At 52.3% G+C, this 15,837-nt stretch overlaps 1 protein-coding gene across 1 annotated transcript in view; it reads left to right on the forward strand.

The window, feature by feature from the left end:
• The window catches only part of susd4 (sushi domain containing 4), a 195,221-nt gene that overhangs the window by 105,328 nt on the left and 74,056 nt on the right, over positions 1-15,837 (forward strand). Inside the window, exons 4-5 of the mRNA XM_087984317.1 lie at positions 3,866-4,069; positions 9,792-10,004. Coding sequence (XP_087840443.1) covers positions 3,866-4,069; positions 9,792-10,004 — 417 coding nt within the window. The remainder of the gene's footprint in view (positions 1-3,865; positions 4,070-9,791; positions 10,005-15,837) is intronic.

A 15,837-nucleotide genomic window follows, 5' to 3' on the forward strand; every position in this document is an offset into this window, starting at 1 on the left:
TTTCCTCCTACTCCCCTCCCCTCTCTCTCTCTCTCCCCCCCTCCCCCCACCCCCTCTCTCTTCCCCCCTCCCACTCTCTTCCCTTCTCCCCCGTCCCCTCTCTCTCTCTCTCTCCCCCTCTTTCTCTCCCCCCCTCCCTCCCCCCTCTCTCTCCCTCTCTCCCCCTCTCTCCCCCCTCTCCCTCTCTCCCCCTCTCTCTTCCTCTCCCCCTTCACCCACTTCCCCCCTCTGCCTCCCTCTGCCTCCCTCTCCCCCTCCCTCTCCCCCTCTCCCCCTCTCCCCTCCTCTCCCTCCCTCTACCTCCCTCTCCCCCTCCCTCTCTCTCCCTCCCCCTCTCTCTCTCCCCCTCTCCCACCCTCTGCCTCCCTCTCCCCCTCCCTCTCCCCCTCTCCCCTCCTCTCCCTCCCTCTACCTCCCTCTCTCCCTCCCTCTCTCTCCCTCCCCCTCTCTCTCTCCCCCTCTCCCACCCTCTGCCTCTCTCTCCCCCTCCCTCTCCCCCTCTCTCCCCCCGTCTCTCTTTGGATGCTCTTTACTGAGTTCCACTCTCAGCCTTTACTTTTTCCCTCAGCCTCAGAGCCTTCTCCTCCTCCTCTCTCTGATCAGTTTTGTTCTTGTTCACGTGGTGCATGTTTATAATACAATTCTATCCTTACTTCTCACCCGAACCTGTTGTCCACACAAATCCCATCATCCCTTCTCGTTTTATTCTTGTCCATGTCTCAGTTCTTCGTATGCTCTACATTTAAAGCACATTTGAGGTTATTCTGATTGCTATCCCTTGAATTACCTCACTTTTTAAATACTTGGCTGATCCCCTCTGGGTTTAACATTTGAAGTAAACTTAACGTGGTGTCAGAGGAGACTGAATGTGTCATACTCGTCATGACTGACGGTGTCAATATGACCATTTCCTATTTCACACTCCCACCTCATTGTAGGGTCAATGTAAATCAATGGGTTCCTGTCCTTTCACATCACTTTGCCTTTCCGAATGATGACAATGGAGGGAATCCTCATTATTCATCTTTCGCTGCAAATAACACTTCCCAAATAGTTCACGTTCTCCAATGGTTTCCCCCTTTATTGGTCAGAGTATTGAGTACAGGAGTTGGGAGGTCATGTTGCGGCTGTACAGGACATTGGTTAGGCCACTGTTGGAATATTGCGTGCGATTCTGGTCTCCTTCCTATCGGAAAGATGTTGTGAAACTTGAGAGGGTTCAGAAAAGATTTACAAGGATGTTGCCAGGGTTGGAGGATTTGAGCTATAGGGAGAGGCTGAACAGGCTGGGGCTGTTTTCCCTGGAGCATCGGAGGCTGAGGGGTGATCTTATAGAGGTTTACAAAATTATGAGGGGCATGGATAGGGTAAATAGGCAAAGTCTTTTCCCTGGGGTCGGGAAGTCCAGAACTAGAGGGCATAGGTTTAGGGTGAGAGGGGAAAGATATAAAAGAGACCTAAGGGGCAACTTTTTCACGCAGAGGGTGGTACGTGTATGGAATGCGCTGCCAGAGGATGTGGTGGAGGCTGGTACAATTGCAACATTTAAAAGGCATTTGGATGGGTATATGAATAGGAAGGGTTTGGAGGGTTATGGGCCGGGTGCTGGCAGGTGGGACTAGATTGAGTTGGGATATCTGGTCGGCATGGACGGGTTGGACCGAAGGGTCTGTTTCTGTGCTGTACACCTCTATGACTTTATCCCAATTTCCAGTGCGTGTTTTGAGCTGAGATTGTTTTTGTTTAACCAGGCTTTAATTTAATGATCAGTTCTGTATAGAATGGCAAAGCTGCTGAGAGACGTTCAGCGCCAATTGGTTCCTGTGCCAAGATTCATATAAATGATCTGATTTTCCAGCTCATTGTGTTTAATGTGTAAACTTCTCCACAATTACAGAGTGATAATTAGACACAATATGTACTCAGCTGCTGAGTCATAGAGATGTACAGCATGGAAACTTCTGTCCAACCCGTCCATGCCGACCAGATATCCCAACCCAATTTAGTCCCACCTGCCAGCGCCTGGCCCATATCCCTCCAAACCCTTCCTATTCATATACCCATCGAAATGCCTCTTAAATGTTGCAATTGTACCAGCCTCCACCACTTCCTCTGGCAGCTCATTCCATACCCATACCACCCTCTGCGTGAAAAAGTTGCCCCTTAGGTCCCTTTTATATCTTTCCCCTCTCACCCTAAACCTATGCCCTCTAGTTCTGGGCTCCCCGACCCCAGGGAAAAGACCTTGTCTATTTACCCTATCCATGCCCCTCATAATTTTGTAAACCTCTATAAGGTCAACCCTCAGCCTCCGACGCTCCAGGGAAAACAGCCCAAGCCTGTTCAGCCTCTCCCTATAGCTCAAATCCTCCAACCCTGGCAACATCCTTGTAAATCTTTTCTGAACACTTTCAAGTTTCACAACATCTTTCCGATAGGAAGGAGACCAGAATTGCACGCAATATTCCAACAATGGCCTAACCAATGTCCTGTACAGCTGCAACATGACCTCCCAACACCTGTACTCAATACTCTGACCAATAAAGGAAAGCATACCAAACGCCTTCTTCACTATCCTATCTACCTGCGACTCCACTTTCAAGGAGCTATGAACCTGCATTCCAAGGTCTCTGTGTTCAGCAACACTCCCCAGGACCTTACCAGTAAGTGTATAAGTCCTGCTAAGATTTGCTTTTCCAAAATGCAAAGAAACTGGGATAAGCTGAACATGAGTTGAATTTTGAGTATTTTTGACAGAGGTAGAAGCTCAGTTGTTAATGGTGGACATGATGGGGAGGTGCCGGTGTTGGACTGGGCTGGACAAAGTCAAATATCACACAACACCAGGTTATAGTCCAACAGTTTTATTTGGAAATATAAGCTTTTGGAGTGCTGCTCCTTTGTCAGGTGACGTCAGGCTCCGAAAGCTTGTGATTTCAAATAAACTTGTTGGACTATAACCTGTTAATGGTGGAGAAAGAGACAAAAATGTAGAATGGGCGTAAGTTAAGGTGTGAGAGGGAGGAAATGGGCCCTCAATGCTGAGATCAAAGTAAACAAGGCACACGTGGTATCTCTGTGTCCACAGACGCTGCGGAGGTTCTCCAGCATTCCCTGTGTTTGTCTCAGATTTCCAGCATCCACAGTATTTTGCCTTCATTCGGGTGTGACTGAGTCCTGCCTCCAACCGTCCACAGGTATTTTAACTCCCAATTTACAGTCTACGTGCTGATACTCCTGGACATTACAGTGCGGTGACCCTTAGCCCACTGCCAGACAGTAGGAATTTCTCTCCTCCTTTTCCTTGACTTGTCATCTTCATACCTCCCAACACTACCTGCAAGGTCTTCAGGGTGAGGCCTTCACTGGCTGAGTTGCTCACCGACCCCCAGAAAGCATCACCTGAGGCAGATATTTTAAATTCATTCATGGGTATCACAAGGTGGGACAACATTCATTGGCCATCCCTAGTTGTCCTTGAACTTGCAGGATCATTTCAGAGGACAGTTAAGAGTCAACCCCATTGCTGTGGGTCTGGAGTCACGTGTAGGCCATTCCAGGTAAGGGTGGCAGTTTTCCTCCCTAAAGGACATTAATGAATCTGAGTCAGATGGGTATTTGTGACAATCACCATTGGATACCTGACTTTTAATTTCAGATATTTATTGAATTGGACTTTCACCACCGACACAACATTGGCCTGGAGTTCTGGATTGCTAATCCAGTGATGTTACCCGTACACCACCACTGGTCCCTCATGAAAGGTGGAAATATGGAATATTTAACACAAGCCATCCTTGGAGTTCAGAGTGCTGGGTGTCACAAAGCCTCAGTGATTAATTCAGGTGCCCTCTTGCTTTTTCAGTTGTCGTCTGCCAAGTTGTAAGAATCACCAATGGAGAGGTGGAGAACAGGACATACCGGGTCGACGACACGTTGGGGTTCCGCTGTCTGACTGGCTTCCATCTAGACCCACGTTCAACAGAGACCCTTCCCAGGTGTCAGGAGGACGGTACCTGGAGCTCAGTCCCCAGCTGCCTCAGCAACTTTATGACCCCCCTTTCATCAGGTGAGGGGGGGGGGGGGCAGGGAGGAAGGAACGCGGTTAATGGGGGTAGGGGGAGGGGGTGAGTGAGACAGAAGAATGGGAGGGAGAAAAGACTGGGCGAGAGTGGTAGGAGTGAGGGAACGGAGAGTGGAGGAGGGACAGAGAGGTCGAAGGGAAGTGGGGCGAATGAGGGAAGAGGAGAATGGGCAAAGGAGAAAAGACTATGAAGATGAGGCTGGAGAGAGGAAGAGCTGGGAAGGTGGAGGAGGGGTAGGATGTGGGATAGGGAGCAGGAAGAAGTGAGTGCAAATGGAGAAGCAAAGCTGACAGTGTCCTGCTCGGTAGACAGTCAACTCGACCAAATCACCGCTTTCCTGACATGCTGATGCTTCACTTGTAATGGATATAAAATAAAGACTAATGTGTGGTGGATAAACATCCCCTCCCAGCGGTCATGCCCCATGACACTGAGGTGGGACCTTCAGCCACCGAAACATCAGGCCTTCCCAACATTTTACAAACTGGAGTGTTTGCAGGTGACCATGTGGGAGAGCTCAAGGTCATTTCTCTGTAAGATGATCTTCTGAAATTGTAACGAGGGCAGCATCGATGGTGTTTAATGCCAAAAACTGATTATTACCACCAAATAGTCTCCACCAATAGTGAACTCTAACTTCTATAAACCAATTGTCAAACAGGCAACTGAATAGCCATACCTGGGGGCCTCAAGAAGGCAGCTCACCCCCACCTTGTCTGGGACATCTCAGAACGGGCAATAAATTCTGGGCCCAGCCAGTGACACCCACCTCCCATGGATGGTTTTGTAAAATCTCACTGGAAATCTCACATTCAGCAAGTCACATACCAAGCAAACAGGATTCTCGGAACCTGCTTTCTGTCTCCACAGACACTGCCACACCTGCTGAGTTCCTCCAACTATTTCTGTTTTCATTTCAGATTTCCAGCATTCTGCAGTTTCCTTTTGTTTTATTTTAGGGTTCCTGGATTTCTGGGTAGGGATGTTTGGATCTTACTAAATAAATCAGAGTTTATTTGTCTGAACGGTCTTGGAGTAGGCGCAGTTTGTGTGGGATCCTTACTCAGTGAGTGTAAGATCGAGGTGCTGCAGAACTCTCGACAGATCAGTCTGGGAAATAGTCTGGTGTGATACCTTGATCAAGGATTGGGATGGGTAAAGGGAAGAAGTTACAGATTAACCTTGTTCTGAATGTGGACTTGGTACCAACCACACAAACTCCAAACATCATTCATTTCCAAAAATAATCCCACTTCCCTTAGACTCATAGAGTCAGAGCGATGTACAGCATTGAAACAGAGTGAGGGGTGGGGTGGGTGGGCTCGAGGGAGGAGGAAGGGTTGAGGAAAAGGTAGAAAAGATAAAGGAGGGGAGAAGGAGGGAGGATGACGAGGGAATTTCATCTCTCTGGTTGTAGCGATCCCATTCTGCATGAGCGTATCGACTTGACTGTGATTTCTGCTCAGATGTGAAAGAAAAATAAGTTTACAGATTTTTAAACACTAAGTGTGTTAAGCACTAAGGGGATGGATTCCCTCCTCCCTCAGACCCTCCCCTCCCTCAGCTCCCTCTCCCTTCACCCCCTTCCCCTGCCCTGTCTCCTCCCCTCCTTCAGCCCCCTCCCTCAGCCCCCTCTCTCAGCCCCCTCCCTCAGCCTCTCTCTCAGCCCCCTCCCTCGGCCCCCTCCCTCATCCCCCTCCCTGAGCCCCCTCTCTCAGCCCCCTCTCCTTCGCCCCCTTCCCCTGCCAGTCTCCTCCCCTCCTTCAGCCCCCTCCCTCAGCCCCCTTCCCCTGCCCTGTCTCCTCCTCTCCCTCAGCCGCCTTCCTCAGCCCCCTCCCTCAGCCCCCTCTCTCAGCCCCCTCCCTCAGCCCCCTCCCTCATCCCCCTCCCTCAGCCCCTCTCTCAGCCCCCTCTCCTTCGCCCCCTTCCCCTGCCCTGTCTCCTCCTCTCCCTCAGCCGCCTTCCTCAGCCCCCTCTCTCAGCCCCCTCTCCCTTCACCCCCTTCCCTCAGCCCCCTCCCTCAGCCTCCACCTTCAGTCTCCTCTCTCAGCCCACAGTGATAGAGATTTGAGGAATAGGGAAAGAGAACACTTAAATGCGTGGCTACAGGGATGGTGCAGGAGGGAGGGATTCCGGTTTTTGGATAACTGGGGTTCTTTCTGGGGACGGTGGGACCTCTATAAACAGGATGGTCTACACCTGAACCTGAGGGGCACCAGTATCCTTGGGGAGAGGTTTGCTAGTGCTCTTGGGGGGGGTTTAAACTAACTCTGCAGGGGCATGGGAACCCAGATTGTAGCTTCAGGGTGCAGGGCCTGGAGTGTAGGGAGGTTAGGAACATGGCCTCAATTTCCAAGGAGGGTGCCTGTAAACAGGAAAGTGACTTGAAGTGTGTATACTTCAATGCAAGAAGTATACGAAATAAGGTAGGTGAACTTGCAGTGTGGGTTGGTACCTGGGACTTCGATGTTGTGGCTATTACGGAGACATGGCTAGAACAGGGACAGGATTGGCTGTTGCAGGTTCCAGGATTTAAATGTTTTAGTAGGGTCAGAGGTGGGGGTAAAAGAGGGGGAGGTGTGGCATTGCTTGTCAAAGATAGTATTACAGTGGTGGAAAGGACGATGGATGAGGACTTGCCATCTGAGGTAGTTTGGGCTGAGGTTAGGAATAGGAAAGGTGAGGTCACCCTGTTAGGAGTCTTTTACAGGCCTCCTAATAGTCCTAGAATCATTGAAGAAAGGATAGGAAAGGTGATTCAGGAGATGAGTGACAGTAATAGGGTGGTTGTTATGGGGGACTTTAACTTTCCTGATATTGATTGGGAAAGCTATAGCTCAAGTTCGTTAGATGGGTCAGTGTTTGTTCAATGTGTGCAGGAGAGTTTCCTGACACAATATGTAGACAGGCCAACAAGAGGTGAGGCCATACTGGATTTGGTTCTGGGTAACGAACCAGGCCAGGTGTTAGAATTAGAGGTAGGTGAGCACTTTGGGGATAGTGACCATAATTCGGTGATTTTTACTCTCGTGATGGAGAGGGATAAGTGTGTACTACAGGGCAAGAGTTATAGCTGGGGTCAGGGAAATTATGATGTGGTGAGGCATGACTTAGGATGTGTGGCTTGGAAAAGTAGACTCCAAGGCAAGAGTGTAAATGATATGTGGAGCTTGTTCAAGGAGCAACTATTGAGTGTCCTTGATAAGTATGTACCTGTCAGGCAGGGAGGAAAGGGTCGTGCGAGGGAGCCGTGGTTTAATAAGGAATTGGAATCCCTTGTTAAATGGAAGAGGGCGGCCTATCTCAAGATGAGATGTGAAGGTTCAATTATGGCGATTGAGAGGTATAGGGTAGCCAGGAAGGACCTGAAGAGAGAGCTAAGAGCAGCAAGGAGGGGACATGAAAGGTCCTTAGTCGGTAGGATTAGGGAAAACCCTAAGGCTTTCTATAGGTATGTTAGGAATAAAAGAATGACTAGGGTAGGAATAGGTCCAGTCAAGGATAGTAGTGGGAAGTTGCGTGTGGAGGCGGAAGAGATTGGGGAGACACTGAATGAATACTTTTCTTCAGTATTTACTCAGGAACAGGGCAGTGTCGTCGATGTGAATACTGAGTCACAAATAAGTAGAATGGATGGCTTTGAGGTATGTAGAGAAGAGGTGTTGGAAATCCTGGAAAAGGTGAAAATAGATAAGTCCCCTGGGCCTGATGGCATTTATCCTAGGATTCTCTGGGAAGCAAGGGAGGAGATTGCAGAGCCATTGGCCTTGATTTTTATGTCCTCTTTGTCTACAGGAGTAGTGCCAGAAGACTGGAGGATAGCAAATGTGGTTCCCTTGTTCAAAAAGGGGAGTAGGGATAACCCTAGTAACTATAGGCCGGTGAGTCTCACTTCTGTTGTGGGCAAAGTCTTAGAGAGAATTGTAAGGGATAGGATTTATGCACATTTGGATAGGAATAATGTGATCAAGGATAGTCAGCATGGTTTTGTGAAGGGCAGGTCGTGCCTCACAAACCTTATTGAATTCTTTGAAAAGGTGACGAAGGAGGTTGATGAGGGGAAAGCGGTAGATGTGGTATATATGGATTTTAGTAAGGCGTTTGATAAGGTTCCCCATGGTAGGCTACTGCAGAAAATACGGAGATATGGCATTGAGGGTGAGTTGGAGGTTTGGATTAGGAATTGGCTGCATGGAAGAAGACAGAGGGTAGTAGTTGATGGCAAAGTTTCTTCATGGAGTGCCGTCACTAGCGGTGTTCCGCAAGGATCTGTTTTGGGACCATTGCTGTTTGTCATTTTTATAAATGACCTGGAAGAGGGGTTAGAAGGTTGGGTGAGCAAGTTTGCGGATGATACGAAAGTCGGAGGAGTTGTTGTCAGTGAGGAAGGATGTGGCAGGTTACAGCAGGATATAGAGAAGCTGCAGAGCTGGGCAGAAAGGTGGCAAATGGAATTCAATGTAGCTAAGTGTGAGGTGATTCACTTTGGGAAGAATAACAAAAAGATGGGGTACTGGGCTAATGGTCGGATACTTGGTAGTGTGGATGAGCAGAGGGATCTTGGTGTCCATGTACACAGATCTCTGAAAGTTGCCACCCAGGTAAATAGTGCGGTGAGGAAGGCATATGGCGTACTGGCTTTTATTGGTAGAGGAATTGAGTTCCGGAGTCCTGAGGTCATGATGCAGTTGTATAAGACTCTGGTGCGGCCGCATCTGGAATATTGTGTGCAGTTTTGGTCGCCATACTATAGGAAGGATGTGGCGGCACTGGAACGGGTGCAGAGGAGGTTTACCAGGATGTTGCCTGGTATGGTAGGAAGATCGTATGAGGAAAGGCTGAGGCACTTGGGGTTGTTTTCATTGGAGAAAAGAAGGTTTAGGGGTGACTTGATTGAGGTGTACAAGATGATTAGGGGGTTAGATAGGGTTGACAGTGTGAGCCTTTTCCCGCGTATGGAGTCGGGTATTACAAGGGGGCATAGCTTTAAATTAAGGGGGGGTAGATATAGGACTGAAGTTAGGGGTAGGTTCTTCACTCAGCGAGTCGTAAGTTCATGGAATGCCCTGCCAGTAGCAGTGGTGGACTCTCCCTCTTTATGGGCATTTAAGCGGGCATTGGATAGGTATATGGAGGATAGTGGGTTAGTATAGGTTAGGTGGGCTTGGATCGGCGCAACATCGAGGGCCAAAGGGCCTGTACTGCGCTGTATTGTTCTATGTTCTATGTTCTACTCCCTCAGCCCCCTCCCTGAGCCCCCTCTCCCTTTGCCCCCTTCCCCTGCCCTGTCTCCTCCCCTCCCTCAGTCCCCTCCCTCAGCCCCCTCCCTGAGCCCCCTCTCCCTTTGCCCCCTTCCCCTGCCCTGTCTCCTCCCCTCCCTGAGTCCCCTCTCCCTTTGCCCCCTTCCCCTGCCCTGTCTCCTCCCCTCCCTCAGTCCCCTCCCTCAGCCCCCTCCCTGAGCCCCCTCTCCCTTTGCCCCCTTCCCCTGCCCTGTCTCCTCCCCTCCCTGAGCCCCCTCACCCTTCGCCCCCTTCCCCTGCCCTGTCTCCTCCCCTCCCTCAGCCGCGTTCCCCCTCCCCCGATGGCTGGGTGGAGGTGAGACGGGGTGTATGTAGCTGTGCTGTGTTAGTGTTAGTGCTGTGTTTTTGTAGTTCCTGCCCAGTGCTGACGGAGTGACTCAGTAACGTTAACCTCTCTTTCCCCTAGGTGATGAGCTGAACTCCTGTACTGACCCTGGGTCTCCGGAGCACGGATCCAGGACTGTGACTCCCCCTGGAGCCTTCCATCAGGGTGCCCTGGTGAGGTTTCACTGCCAGGACGGTTACAAACTGAAGGGCCCACTGAAGGTAGAGTGCCAAAGGCAGGAAGATGGAAGTCTGGCTTGGGAACCCAGCCCCACTCCTGTCTGTCTCTCAGAATGTAAGTGAAAGAGCAAGAAGCAGCTGCCCTGACTGAGTGTGCATGGCAGTACATGTGCATCCGTGGCAGTACGTGTGTGTGTGTCCGTGGCTGTACGTGTGTGTGTCCATGGCAGTCCGTGTGTGTGTCCGTGGCAGTACGTGTGTGTGTCCGTGGCTGTACGTGTGTGTGTCCGTGGCAGTCCGTGTGTGTGTCCGTGGCAGTCCGTGTGTGTGTCCGTGGCAGTCCGTGTGTGTGTCCGTGGCAGTCCGTGTGTGTGTCCGTGGCTATACGGGTGTGTGTCCGTGGCAGTCCGTGTGTGTGTCCGTGGCAGTCCGTGTGTGTGTCAGTGGCTGTACGTGTGTGTGTCCGTGGCTGTACGTGTGTGTGTCAGTGGCTGTACGTGTGTGTGTCCGTGGCAGTCCGTGTGTGTGTCCGTGGCAGTCCGTGTGTGTCCGTGGCAGTCCGTGTGTGTGTCAGTGGCTGTACGTGTGTGTGTCAGTGGCTGTACGTGTGTGTGTCCGTGGCAGTCCGTGTGTGTGTCCGTGGCAGTCCGTGTGTGTGTCAGTGGCAGTCCGTGTGTGTGTCCGTGGCAGTCCGTGTGTGTGTCAGTGGCTGTACGTGTGTGTGCCCGTGGCAGTCCGTGTGTGTGTCCGTGGCAGTCCGTGTGTGTGTCAGTGGCAGTCCGTGTGTGTGTCCGTGGCAGTCCGTGTGTGTGTCCGTGGCAGTCCGTGTGTGTGTCAGTGGCAGTCCGTGTGTGTGTCCGTGGCAGTCCGTGTGTGTGTCAGTGGCTGTACGTGTGTGTGTCCGTGGCAGTCCGTGTGTGTGTCCGTGGCAGTCCGTGTGTGTGTCAGTGGCTGTACGTGTGTGTGTCCGTGGCTGTACGTGTGTGTGTCCGTGGCTGTACGTGTGTGTGTCCGTGGCTGTACGTGTTTGTGTTCGTGGCTGTACGCGTGTGTCAGTGGCTGTACGTGTGTGTGTCCGTGGCTGTACGTGTGTGTGTCCGTGGCTGTACGTGTTTGTGTTCGTGGCTGTACGCGTTTGTGTTCGTGGCTGTACGCGTGTGTCAGTGGCTGTACGTGTGTGTGTGTCAGTGGCTGTACGTGTGTGTGTCCGTGGCTGTACGTGTTTGTGTTCGTGGCTGTACGCGTGTGTCAGTGGCTGTACGTGTGTGTGTGTCAGTGGCTGTACGTGTGTGTGTGTCCGTCGCTGTACGTCTGTGCGTGTCAGTGGCTGTGCATGTGTGTGTCCGCGGCTATACGTGTGTGTGTCCATGGCTGTGCAAGTGTGTGTCCATGGCTGCGTGTGTGTGTGTCCATGGCTGTGCGTGTGTGCGTGTCAGTGGCTGTGCGTGTGTGCGTGTTAGACGCTGCACGTGTGTATCCGTGGCTGTACGTGTGTGTGTCCGTGGCTATACGTGTGTGTGTCAGTGGCTGTGCATGTGTGCGTGTTAGAGGCTGCACGTGTGTATCCGTGGCTGTACGTGTGTGTGTCCGTGGCTATACGTGTGTGTGTCAGTGGCTGTGCGTGTGTGCGTGTTAGAGGCTGCACGTGTGTATCCGTGGCTGTACGTGTGTGTCCGTGGCAAAACGTGTGTGTGTCTGTGGCTGTACGTGTGTGTGTGTCAGTGGCTGTACGTGTGTGTCAGTGGCTGTACGTGTGTGTGTGTCCGTCGCTATACGTCTGTGCGTGTCAGTGGTTGTGCGTGTGTGTGTCAGTGGCTGTACGTGTGTGTGTCCATGGCTGTACGTGTGTGTATCCGTGGCTGTACGTGTGCGTGTCAGTGGCTGTGCATGTCTGTGTCAGTGGCTGTGCATGTGTGCGTGTTAGAGGCTGCACGTGTGTGTCCATGGCTGTACGTGTGTGTGTCAGTGGCTGTACGTGTGTGTGTCAGTGGCTGTACGTGTGTGTTTCAGTGGCTGTATGTGTGTGTGTGTGTCCGTGGCTGTGCGTGTGTGTGTGTGTCAGTGGCTGTGCGTGTGTGCGTGTCAGTGGCTGTACGTGTGTGTTTCAGTGGCTGTCCGTGTGTGTTTCAGTGGCTGTATGTGTGTGTGTGTGTGTGGCTGTACGTGCGTGTGTGTCCGTAGCTGTACATGTGCGTGTCAGTGGCTGTACGTGTGCACGTGTCAGTGGCTGTGTGTGTGTGTCCGTGGCTGTATGTGTGTACGTGTCCGTGGCTGTATGTGTGCGTGTCAGTAGCTGTACGTGTGCATGTCAGTGGCTGTACATGTGCGTGTCCGTGGCTGTACGTGTGTGCGTGTCCGCGGCTGTACGTGTGTGTGTGTCCGCAGCTGTACATGTGCGTGTCCGTGTCTGTACGTCTGCGTGCCTCTGGCTGTACGTCTGCGTGTCTGTGGCTGCACATGTGCATATCTGTGGCTGTACGTGTGCGTGTCCATGGCTGTATTTGTGTCAGTGGCTGTATTTGTTTGCGTGTCCGTGGTTGTACGTGTGTGTGTGTCCGTGGTTATACGTGTGTATGTGTCCGTGGCTGTACATGTGTGTGTCCGTGGCTGTACGTGTGTGTGTCCTTGGCTGTACATGTGTGTCAGTGGCTGTACGTGTGTGCGTGTCCGTGGCTGTACGTGTGTGCGTGTCCGCGGCTGTACGTGTGCGTGTCCGTGTCTGTACGTGTGCGTGCCTCTGGCTGTACGTCTGCCTGTCTGTGGCTGTACATGTGCATATCTGTGGCTGTACGTGTGCGTATCTGTGGCTGTACGTGTGCGTGTCCATGGCTGTATTTGTGTCAGTGGCTGTATTTGTTTCCGTGTCTGTGGTTGTACGTGTGTGTGTGTCCGTGGCTGTACATGTGTGTGTCAGTGGCTGTACGTGTGTGTGTCCGTGGCTGTACATGTGTGTCAGTGGCTGTATGTGTGTGTCAGTGGCTGTACGTGTGTGTGTCCATGGCTGTACATGTGTGTCAGTGCCTGTATGTGTGTGTGTCAGTGGCTGTACATGTGTGTCAGTAGCTGTACGTGTTTGTGTCTCCGTGGCTGTACGTGTGTGTGTCCGTGGCTGTACGTTTGTGTGTGTGTCTGTGGCTGTGCGTGTTAGAGGCTGCACGTGTGTGTCCGTGGCTGTACGTGTGTGTGTCCGTGGCTGTACGTGTGTGTGTCTGTGGCTGTGCGTGTTAGAGGCTGCACGTGTGTGTGTCCGTGGCTGTACGTGAGCATGTGTCAGTGGCTGTACGTGTGTGTGTCCGTGGCTGTACGTGTGTGTGTGTCCGTGGCTGTACGTGTGTGTGTGTGTGTCAGTGGCTGTATGTGTTTGCATGTCAGTGGCTGTACGTGTTTGCATGTCAGTGGCTGTACGTGTGTGCGTCTGTGGCTGTACGTGCGTGCGTGTCAGTGGCTGTCCGTGTGCGTGTCCGTGGCTGTACGTGTGTGCATGTCCATGGCTGTATGTGTGTGCATGTCCGTGGCTGTATGTATGTGCATGTCAGTGGCTGTACATGTGTGTGTGTCAGTGGCTGTACGTGTGTGTGTGTCAGTGGCTGTACGTGTGTGTCAGTGGCTGTACGTGTGTGTGTGTCCGTCGCTATACGTCTGTGCATGTCAGTGGTTGTGCGTGTGTGTGTCAGTATCTGTACGTGTGTGTGTCCATGGCTGTACGTGTGTGTGTCCATGGCTGTACGTGTGTGCGTGTCAGTGGCTGTGCATGTGTGTGTCAGTGGCTGTGCGTGTGTGCATGTTAGAGGCTGCACGTGTGTGTCCATGGCTGTGCGTGTGTGTGTCAGTGGCTGTACGTGTGTGTTTCAGTGGCTGTATGTGTGTGTGTGTCCGTGGCTGTGCGTGTGTGCGTGTCAGTGGCTGTGCGTGTGTGCGTGTCAGTGGCTGTACGTGTGTGTTTCAGTGGCTGTATGTGTGTGTGTGTCCGTGGCTGTGCGTGTGTGCGTGTCAGTGGCTGTGCGTGTGTGCGTGTCAGTGGCTGTACGTGTGTGTTTCAGTGGCTGTCCGTGTGTGTTTCAGTGGCTGTATGTGTGTGTGTGTGTGTGTGGCTGTACGTGCGTGTGTGTCCGTAGCTGTACATGTGCGTGTCAGTGGCTGTACGTGTGCGCGTGTCAGTGGCTGTGTGTGTGTGTGTCCGTGGCTGTATGTGTGTGCGTGTCGGTGGCTGTACGTGTGCGTGTCAGTAGCTGTACGTGTGCATGTCAGTGGCTGTACATGTGCGTGTCCGTGGCTGTATGTGTGTGCGTGTCCGTGGCTGTACGTGTGTGTGTGTCCGCAGCTGTACATGTGCGTGTCCGTGTCTGTACGTCTGCGTGCCTCTGGCTGTACGTCTGCGTGTCTGTGGCTGTACATGTGCATATCTGTGGCTGTACGTGTGCGTGTCCATGGCTGTATTTGTGTCAGTGGCTGTATTTGTTTGCGTGTCCGTGGTTGTACGTGTGTGTGTGTCCGTGGTTGTACGTGTGTGTGTGTCCGTGGCTGTACATGTGTGTGTCCGTGGCTGTACATGTGTGTGTCAGTGGCTGTACATGTGTGTGTCCGTGGCTGTACGTGTGTGTGTCCGTGGCTGTACATGTGTGTCAGTGGCTGTACATGTGTGTCAGTGGCTGTATGTGTATGTGTGTCAGTGGCTGTACATGTGTGTCAGTAGCTGTACGTGTGTGTGTCCGTGGCTGTACGTGTGTGCGTGTCTGTGGCTGTACGTGTGCGTGTCCGTGTCTGTACGTGTGCGTGCCTCTGGCTGTACGTCTGCGTGTCTGTGGCTGTACATGTGCATATCTGTGGCTGTACGTGTGCGTATCTGTGGCTGTACATGTGCATATCTGTGGCTGTACGTGTGCGTATCTGTGGCTGTACGTGTGCGTATCTGTGGCTGTACGTGTGCATATCTGTGGCTGTACGTGTGCGTGTCCATGGCTGTATTTGTGTCAGTGGCTGTATTTGTTTCCGTGTCCGTGGTTGTACGTGTGTGTGTGTCCGTGGCTGTACATGTGTGTGTCAGTGGCTGTATGTGTGTGTCCGTGACTGTACGTGTGTGTGTCCGTCGCTGTACATGTGTGTCAGTGGCTGTACGTGTGTGTCAGTGGCTGTACGTGTGTGTGTCCATGGCTGTACATGTGTGTCAGTGGCTGTATGTGTGTGTTTCAGTGGCTGTACATGTGTGTCAGTAACTGTACGTGTGTGTGTCCGTGGCTGTACGTGTGTGTGTCCGTGGCTGTACGTGTGTGTGTCTGTGGCTGTGCGTGTTAGAGGCTGCACGTGTGTCCGTCCGTGGCTGTACGTGTGTGTGTCCGTGGCCGTACGTGTGTGTGTCTGTGGCTGTGCGTGTTAGAGGCTGCACGTGTGTGTGTCCGTGGCTGACGTGTGCATGTGTCAGTGGCTGTACGTGTGTGTGTCCGTGGCTGTACGTGTGTGTGTGTGTCAGTGGCTGTACATGTGTGTGTCCATGGCTCTACGTGTGTGTGTGTGTCCGTGGCTGTACGTGTGTGTGTCTGTGGCTGTGCGTGTTAGAGGCTGCACCTGTGTGTGTCCGTGGCTGTATGTGTGCATGTGTCAGTGGCTGTACGTGTGTGTGTCCGTGGCTGTACGTGTGTGTGTGTGTGTCAGTGGCTGTACATGTGTGTGTCCATGGCTCTACGTGTGTGTGTGTCCGTGGCTGTACGTGTGTGTGTGTGTGTGTGTGTGTGTCAGTGGCTGTACGTGTGTGTGTCAGTGGCTGTACGTGTGTGTGTCAGTGGCTGTACGTGTGTGTGTCAGTGGCTGTACGTGTTTGCGTGTCAGTGGCTGTACGTGTGTGCGTCTGTGGCTGTACGTGTTTGCATGTCAGTGGCTGTCCGTGTGCGTGTCCGTGGCTGTACGTGTGTGCATGTCCGTGGCTGTATGTGTGTGCATGTCCGTGGCTGTAT

The sequence above is a fragment of the Chiloscyllium plagiosum genome, unplaced genomic scaffold (genome assembly GCF_037043375.1).
Source record: "Chiloscyllium plagiosum isolate Xiang-an unplaced genomic scaffold, Cpla_swu_hap1 HiC_scaffold_3, whole genome shotgun sequence".
In the NCBI taxonomy this organism is placed as follows: Eukaryota; Metazoa; Chordata; class Chondrichthyes; order Orectolobiformes; family Hemiscylliidae; genus Chiloscyllium; species Chiloscyllium plagiosum.